The sequence below is a fragment of the Pelodiscus sinensis genome, chromosome 1 (assembly GCF_052426305.1).
Source record: "Pelodiscus sinensis isolate ZL-2025 chromosome 1, ASM5242630v1, whole genome shotgun sequence".
NCBI lineage: Eukaryota > Metazoa > Chordata > Testudines > Trionychidae > Pelodiscus > Pelodiscus sinensis.
Window position 1 is genome coordinate 350726064 of NC_143052.1, and position 9692 is coordinate 350735755.

General features: G+C 45.4%; 1 protein-coding gene across 1 annotated transcript; it reads right to left on the bottom strand.

Moving 5' to 3' along the window:
• Nucleotides 1-8756: 8756 nt before the first annotated feature.
• On the bottom strand, nucleotides 8757-9692 carry LOC102463340 (olfactory receptor 51G2-like). The gene has a single exon (XM_025189376.3). It carries the CDS (start codon nucleotides 9690-9692, stop codon nucleotides 8757-8759), a length of 936 nt encoding a protein of 311 aa, XP_025045161.3.

Sequence of the window (9692 nt, forward strand, 5' to 3'; positions counted from 1 at the left end):
CAGGAAGGACTGCTTGGCGGAGATGGAGTTCACCTTTCTAGGAGCGGGAAGGCCTTGTTTGGACACAGACTGGCTAACCTTGTGAGGAGGGCTTTAAACTAGGTTTGTTGGGGGCAGGTGAGCAAAGCCCACAGGTAAGTGCTGCATGTGCGGGACTGGGAGATGGGTTGGAAATGGGGGGGACTATGGCCTATAATGGCAAGGAGAAAGGAGGGTCAGGGCACAACAGGGAGGCAAGATCAAATCAGTATCTTAGATGCCTATATACAAATGCGAGAAGTATGGGTAATAAGCAGGAAGAACTGGAATTGCTAACCAATAAATACAACTATGATATCATTGGTATTACAAAAACCTGGTGGGATGGGACGCATGATTGGAATGTTGGTATGGGAGGGTACAGCTTGCTCAGGAAGGACAGACAGGGAAAAAAGGGAGGAGGGGTTGCCTTGTATATTAAAAATGTACACACTTGGACTGAAGTGGAGATGAATGTAGGAGATAGCTGTGTAGAGAGTCTCTGGGTTAAGCTAAAAGGGGTACAAAACGAGGGTGATATCATGCTAGGAGTCTACTACAGGCCACCTAGCCAGGTGGAAGAGGTGGATGAGGCCTTTTTTAAACAATTAACAAAACTATCCAAAGCCCAAGATTTGGTGGTGATGGGGGACTTCAACTATCCAGACATAAGTTGGGAAACTAACACAGCGAGGCACAGGCTATCTAATAAGTTTCTGGACTGCATTGGAGACAACTTTCTGTTTCAGAAGGTTGAAAAAGCTACCAGAGGAGAAGCTGTTCTGGATTTGGTTTTAACAAATAGGGAGGAACTAGTTGAGAACTTGAAAGTGGAAGACAGTATAGGGGACAGTGATCACGAAATAATAGAGTTCATGATCTTAAGGGAAGGTAGAAGGGAGACCAGCACAATTGAGGTAATGGATTTCAGGAAGGCAGATTTTGATAAGCTCAGAGAACTTGTAGGTAAGGTCCCATGGGAAGCAAAACTGAAGGGAAAAACAACTGAGGAGAGTTGGAAGTATTTCAAAGGGACGTTGTTAAGGGCCCAAAAGCAAACAATTCCGCTGTGTAGGAAAGATAGAAAATATGGCAAAAGACCAGCTTGGCTTAACAAGGAGATCTTGCACGATCTCAAAATAAAAAAGGAGTCATATAAAAAATGGAAACTAGGACAACTAACAAAGGATGAATATAGGCAAGCAACATGGGAATGCAGGGGCAAGATTAGAAAGGCAAAGGCACAAAATGAGATCAAACTAGCTACAGGCATAAAGGGAAACAAGAAGACTTTTTATAAATACATTAAAAGCAAGAGGAAGACCAAGGACAGGGTAGGCCCACTGCTTAGTGAGGAGGGAGAAGCAGTAACAGGAAACTTGGAAATGGCGGAGATGCTCAATGACTTCTTTGTTTCGGTCTTCACCGAGAAGTCTGGAGGTGTGCCTAACATAGTGAATACAAGCAGAGAGAGGGTAGGTTTAGAAGATAGGATACACAAAGAACAAGTTAAAAGTCACTTAGGAAAGTTAGATGTCAGCAAGTCACCAGGTCCTGATGAAATGCATCCCAGGATACTCAAGGAGCTGATAGAGGAGGTATCTGAGCCTTTAGCTATGATCTTTGAAAAATCATGGCAGACAGGGGAGATTCCAGAAGACTGGAAAAGGGCAAATATTGTGCCCATCTATAAAAAGGGGAATAAGAACAACCCAGGAAACTATAGACCGGTCAGTTTAACGTCTGTCTCAGGGAAGATAATGGAGCAGGTAATTAAGGAAATCCTATGCAAACACTTGGAAGGTAATAAAGTGATAGGGAATAGCCAGCATGGGTTGTGAAGAACAAGTCATGCCAAACTAATCTGATAGCTTTCTTTGATAGGATAACGAGCCTTGTGGATAAGGGAGAAGCGGTGGATGTCATATACCTAGACTTTAGTAAGGCATTTGATACGGTCTCGCATGATATTCTTATTGATAAACTAGGCAAATATAACTTAGATAGGGCCACGATAAGGTGGGTGCATAATTGGCTGGATAACCGTAGTCAGAGAGTTGTTGTTAACGGTTCTAAATCCTGCTGGAAAGGGATAACAAGTGGAGTTCCTCAAGGATCTGTTTTGGGACCCGTACTGTTCAATATCTTCATCAATGATGTAGATATTGGGATAGAGAGTACGCTTATTAAGTTTGCAGATGATACCAAACTGGGTGGGGTTGCGACTTCTTTGGAGGATAGGGACATAATTCAAAATGACCTTAGCAAGTTAGAGAAATGGTCAGAGGTAAACAGGATGAGGTTTAATAAAGAGAAATGCAAAGTGCTCCACTTAGGAAGGAACAATCAGTTCCATACATCCAAGATGGGAAGCGACTGTCTAGGAAGGAGCATGGCGGAAAGGGATCTAGGGGTCATAGTGGACCACAAGTTGAATATGAGTCAACAGTGTGATGCTGTTGCAAAAAAAGCAAATATGATTCTAGGTTGTATCAACAAGTGTATTGTAAGCAAAACTCGTGAAGTCATTCTGCCGCTCTACTCTGCACTAGTTAGGCCTCAGCTGGAGTACTGTGTCCAGTTCTGGGTGCCACATTTCAAGAAAGATGTGGAGAAATTGGAAAGGGTACAGAGAAGAGCGACAAGAATGATTAAAGGTCTAGAGAACATGACCTATGAAGTCAGGCTTCATGAACTGGGCTTGTTTAGTTTGGAAAAAAGAAGATTAAGGGGGGACATGATAGCGGTTTTCAAATATCTAAAAGGGTGTCACAAGGAGGAAGGAGAAAATTTGTTCCTCTTGGTTTCTGAGGACAGGACAAGGTGTAATGGGCTTAAAGTGCAGCAGGGGAGGTTTAGATTGGACATTAGGAAAAAATTCCTAACTGTCAGGGTGGTCAAATATTGGAATAAATTGCCAAGGGAGGTGGTGGAATCTCCCTCTCTGGAGATATTTAAGAACAGGTTAGATAGACATCTGTCAGGGATGGTGTAGGTGGAGCTTGGTCCTGCCTTGAGGGCGGGGGGCTGGACTCGATGACCTCTTGAGGTCCCTTCCAGTCCTATTATTCTATGATTCTATGATATCTGTGTATCTAGAGTAACCCATAGCGGATCATGGGTAGATGGAGGGGAGGTTTCTCAACCTACTAGTACTGACTGACTCCAGCCCCATGACTGAGTCACCTCAACAGCCTAGCTAAATCCTCTGCCGCTGCACAGAACGTCTGCCAATGCAAACAGCCTGCAGCCTTCGCCCTGCACTTGGCATGTTACAGACAGTGACACCTGCCAACGTATCCAGTTCCCGCTAGAAGGGAGCCGCTGCCACCAGAGGTCTTCACCCTGAAGCACAAGGAGTCACCGGAGAGGTTGCAGGGGCAGCAGGCAGTGTGTGTTCAGACAGGGAGGCAACTGCCTTTATGCAGCATGTTTGTACCTTCCCTTGGGGCCACTTGGCCATCTGGGAACCTCAGCTGTAATCATGAGGGATACGCAGGGATGCTAAACAACTAGACTCTTGCACTAGCCAGACTGCAGGTTTGCTCCTGGGCTATTGATCACTGTTTGTATGGTTTCAGTTAGACACATGGCTCCCGTCAGGGTGACTAATTAGTAACAATGCTGCGGTTGAAATTATTATTATTATGTATTAATAATAATTAACAATAACACAAGAACATTAATATAATATGATATATAATATAATTAATTCATTAATAAATTCCCACCATTATGAGATGAGTTCTTTCCAAATCCCTTCTGGTTTTACACGTTTAAGCTGAAACAGCTTCATGTTTGTCAATTAGTTCTGCAATTCATTTGTTAGAATAATTTTTTAGGAAAAGTGAAAGCTGAGACTTCCATGTGCTGCCTTCAGTTCTGAAGTTGGGACTTTCAGAATGACAAGAAATTGTGTGAGATTTCCAACACAATCCCAACAGTTCCCATCTCAGGCAGAGTACTCTCAGATGAAGGCCCGTGGATCAGTTAATGGCCATTTCTGGCTCCCCAATCCATAGGGGAAGATGCTGTTTCCCTGTGCACAGGGCTACAGAGACAGTGGGGGGAAGGAATCACCTTATGCCACCGACTCCCAGATGCAATAGAATCACAGAATCATAGAACTGGAAGAGACCTTAGAAGGCCATCAAGTCCAGTCCCCTGCTCTAGGCAGGACCAAACCCAACTAAATCAACCCGGCCAGGGCTTTGTCAAGCCGAGACTTAAAAACCTCTAGGGATGGAGACTCCACTACTTCCCTAGGTCACCCATTCCAGTGCTTCAACACCCTTCTAGTGAAATAATTTTTCCTAATATCCAACCTGGACCTCTCCCACCACAACTTGAGACCATTTTTCCTTGCTCTGCCATCCCTCACTACTGTGAACAGCCTTTCTCCAGACTCTTTGGAACCTTCCTTCAGGAAGTTGAAGGCTGCTATCAAATCCCCCTCAATCTTCTCTTTTGCAGACTAAATAGACCCAACTCCCTCAAACTCTCCTTGTAGGTCATATGCACTAGCCCCCTAATCATTTTGGCTGCCCTCCCCTGGACCCGCTCCAATGCATTCACATCCTTCCTATAATTGGGGCCCAGAACTGGACACAATATTCCAGATATGGCCTCACCAGAGCCAAGTAAAGAGGAATAATCACATCTCTGGATCAACTAACAATGCTCCTCTTAATGCTACTTAGTATGCTATTGGCCTTCTTGGCTAGAAGGGCTCACTGTTGACTCATATCCAGCTTCTCATCCACTGAAACCCTCAGGTTCTTTTCTACAGAACTGCTACTTAGCCAATTGGTCCCCAGTCTGTAACAATGTTTGGGATTCTTCTGTCCCAGGTGCAGGACTCTACACTTGTCCTTGTTGTACCTCTTCAGATTTCTTGTGGCCCAATCCTCCAATTTGTCTAAGTCACTCTGAACTCTATCCCTTTCCTCCAGCGTGTCTGCCTTTCCCTCTAGCTTAGCGTGATAGTGACCGGCTCACCAAGCGTACGTCTACACTGCTACACTATTTAAAAATAACTAACGCTAATCCGAAATAATGTAGACTGCACCTACACAGCAGGCGGTGATTTCAAAATAATGTCAAAATACCGTCAATCTGGAGGTCTTCTTACTTCCATTCCTGTAACACTCATTGTACAAGGAATAAGGGGAGTCGGAGGAAGAGTGCTCTATTTCGAAATACATGTTGGGTAGATGCTTTGTAATTCAAAATAAGCTATTTCAAAATTTCCCGTATTTCCCCTATTTTGATTAAACTCATAAGGAGCTAGTTAACTGGAGGTACTACATTTAGAAAAGGATCGTACCCCTCCCATCCAGCACAACAAGTCACTATAGGAAGGGGCGTTAGGAAGAGTTGAATTCTCCCCACGGTGCCCACGTGGGAGGAATCCGATTGTTCCAGGCCAGCCCAGATTGCGGCAGAATACACATGTGGAAATGGAGTGCAGTATTATATGATTCTGTCACATGCCCTTGCATGCTTCTGAGTCGTGGTAGCCACTGTCCACATGCTCACTGAAACATCTGCACAAGAGCTCCCCAGGTGTAAATAAGCCTTCCCCAGGCCCTGCTGTCTCTGTTGATGAGCTGTTCAATTTTAGTTGAACATGAGAACAGTGAACATATTTGGTGAGACCAAAGGTCCATGCAGCTCAGGAGCCTGTCTGCTGATATCGGCCAATGCCAGGTGCCCCAATGAGAATGCAAAATACAGGCAATCAGCAAGTGGCCAATCCTGTCCTGTCAGCCCTGACAAAGAGAATCTAGGCTAACAGGGCAGCACTTACCATGGCCCCGCTCCAACACAAAGCCTGGTGTGACAGACCAGGCTGGGTCTGGGCACAGCTGAGGGCATACCCTCAGGGTGAATTGCTCAAATTCTGGGCTCTCTCTAGCCCCCAGATTGGAGACCTTCTCAAATAGGCCACAGACCAGTCCCACAGAGCACTTCAGCTGCCTGCCTGACACCCCAGCAATATCTGTGCCCCAGATGGGCCCAGGGCTCATAAACAGGTGAGGGGTCTTAGAGCCCAATCTCACCTATCCCAAACAAGTTCTGTCCAGTTCCAAGAAATCAGCCACAGTTCCCAGGTCAATTTAAACTCTGGATCTTACTCACAAATCACGCTGAGCCAATCCTTTATAATCTAAAGGTTTATTACTACAAGAAAGAAAAGCATGAGAGTAAGGTTGTTAAAGTATCATATATTACATGCATCAAATCTCCCAGTTCTTGATACAGGCTTGCAGCAGAGATATTATAGCTCCTGTCTTAAAATCCTTGGTGCACATCCTATGTCCGGATGGGTCCACAGTTCTTCCCAGCTTGTGAATCCCTGCGAGGCTGCATCTGGGGTCAGGCGCAGATCTGGAGACCTAGATGGAGTTGGCCACATGGCCTACTTCTACCTCCTTCCTGACTTCATCCAAGCTGGAGACAGTTACATGGTCTCTGACCAGGCACCTAGATTCCTTCATAGATGGGTCTCGGGTACTTAAGAGACCTATTGTCCCTGGATCCTTTTTAATTAGCATGTCCATAGGCCGAGTCCATCACTCAACCACATACAGAGAAACTTCCAGTCTCCATACAGAGTACATATTCATAAGTCCTCACAAAGACATTATACAGATATATGAAGGTCATATACAGAATCAATAGAAAGTAAGCTTTTATTTGACACCTCACATGGCCCGGCCCCCTTTGTACCACTTTTGGGACAAAAACCCTGCATGGGTGCAGCAGTGACCCGGCTGCTCCCCTCAAAATCCAATAACTTGACACCTGGAAAGGAGGCGGAGCTGAGGGGAAAGTGAGGATCGGGGGGGGGGGGATTGGGAGCTTCAGAAGGAGATAAAGGGGGAGGGAAGAGCCATAAAAGAGGCTGAGAGGGGAGAGAGAGTGGATGGGGTTCCTTCATGGGTGCCCCTTTTCCCTTTTAAAAATATGATCACTCTACCCTGAACGGGCTGGTTTGGGAGAGGACTTAGAAGAGCCCCTGTGGAGGGTGGGGGGAGAAGGATCATTTCCCACATTTTGTAGTGCTGGGAAAGCACAAATGCAGAGCTTGTGGAGGGAATCCGGGCTTGAGTATCCTGCCAGCTCTCCAGTTGTCAGACGCTCCCTCGCACACCAAGCTCTTCTCTACCTCTCTGGGGCTTGTCACTTCTCTGTCCAACTGACCCATCACTGGTCTCCTGCAGCCACGGCACAGAGCTGGAATCACTGCCCCCCTGCGAAGCACAGACACTGAAACTCTTCAGGTCGAAGGGAAATGAAGGTTTGGGCCCAGCTTCCTGGGACACCACTGCCCAGACGGGATCAGAACCCCCAATGAATTATTTACATTAGCCCATTTTAGCACTGGAAGGAGGATGTGCACACTGATTGCTTCCCTCCTTACCCAGTTAACAATTATTTACATTGAGCTTGATTGACATTAAATGAAAGTGATTGTATTACGTACGTGCAGTGGGATTTACGTGGTTGTAATTGAGAACAGGCAGAGAAGAGTAGGTTACGAATTTACAATAATAGAGAACGCTTAGCTAATTGTAACATGAAAACCTCAGTGCAAAGTGATAATTAACTAACCCTAAAATTTTTCTTTTTCCAATTAAGCCTCCAAACCGGGGAAGTTTCCTTTTCCCTGGGATCCTTGGTTTATCTTGTGTGTGCCACACCACACAAAGACAAATTAAAACCGAGCTTCCTATGGTTTTACAGCGACCACATTTCCATAGACAATTACTTGGTCTGTCCCTACGAGTTGGGGTGGACATGTGGCTTCCTAAGACCAACAATTGCTTATGCTTAAAGGAGAGAAGAGGATTTGTAGAGTTTGTCATCTAGACATTGATGGCTTTTACTTGCACATCTAAAACCATAAATCACTCCATGCTTAGTAGGTCTATCTTAATACAGGCACCAAAACGAGATATACAGATCCAGAAGATTATGACATGAAATCTGAAAGAATACATGGAATAATTTGTCCAAATCACTTTTGAGTTAGTCATATCTGTGTCCACAAGTCCAATGGCTAAAGCATGGGGAAGGAGGGGAAGAGAAGATGTCTTTCACAGTGGACTCAGCAGGATTGTGAATGGATTCCCTTGGGGCTCCTCCATTAATCCTGTCTCTGACATGACTCAGTCACAAGCCCCTGGCTGAGGACACGGAGGAAGCGTGAGTGTCTGTGCTCATGGTATAGCCCCTCTTTAGAGATGTCATGGATCATGTAAGTCTCAGAGTGCTCAGGAAGGGCCAGGACTGTGACAGCAGAAAAGCTCTGCCGCTTCTTCTTTGGCATGTGGATGTTTAAGGAGAGACGGGACAGTGACAGGACCAGTTTTATGGGAAAAACTTCCACACCATACCCCTTCTCTTTATTGTTTGTATCAATAAGAACTCTGGGGTCACAGCTGCCACCCATTTAGCTATTCATAGGTCAGCCTCTGACTTGTCGCACTTACACAGTCATATTATAAATGCTGCTGCTTCTTGGTCAATTTCTCTGAATGTAATTTGCACCCTGAAAACCATCCCTCCTACAGGTTCCGGCCTTAGAACCCATCTCAAGGTCTCTCTACAGAGAGGAAATCAGTAGCTTATGTCATCTAGGATGCAGGAGCCAAGTATGGAAGAGGTGCATTTGGCCAATGTTTTTCATCTCCTTTGTCACCAGAGCTGGATCCATGTGATGAACTGACCCTTCACTTGACAAAGATCTTGATTAGCTTGGCACGCAGGTGTTTGCTTTTCACACTGTACACAATCGGATTCACCATGGGAGGCACCAGCAGGTACATGTATCCTAGGATAACCTGGAGCAAGGGAGAAGTGTGCTCCGCAAATCTGTGTGTCACAGACAAGCCGATCATTGGAATGTAGAAGAGCAGGACAGCACAGAAGTGGGAGACGCAGGTGTTCAGGGCCCTAAGGCACTCTGTTTGGGATGCGATACCCAACACTGTTTTGAGGATCATCACGTAAGAGAGGAAGATGAGCAGAGAATCCAACCCCACAGTGTAGAGTATTACAAAGAAGCCATAGATGATGTTGACTGTGATGTCTCCACAAGCCTTCTTCATGACCTCCTGATTCAGGCAGAAGGAATGGATGAGGACATTAGCTCGACAGTATCTATACCGTTTCAGGAGAAAGGGGCCTGGGATTTTAACAGTCACCACTCTTAGCGCAAATACCAGTCCCATCTTGGCTACTCGTGGCAGCGTCAAGATGGAAGTGTATCTCAGGGGGTTACAGATTGCGATGAAGCGATCAAAAGCCATCAACAAGAGTACAGAGGATTCAATGAATGAAAGTGAGTGGATGAAGAACAGTTGTGCAAAACAAGCATCTAGACTGATCTCCCTAGAGTTAAACAAGAGTACACCCAGTATCGTCGGTGCGGTGGCTATTGATAAGCCAATGTCAGTGATGGCCAACATAGAAAGGAAAATGAACATGGGTTCATGGAGGCTTGGATCTGTTTTTATAATGTACAGAATAACTGCATTTCCCATTATTGAAATAGTATAAATAAGGCAGATGGGGATAGCGATCCAGAGATGGATGTCCTCATATCCAGGTATCCCAGTGAGAATGAACATGGCAGGATTGAATTTGGTGTCATTGGCATTTTCCAT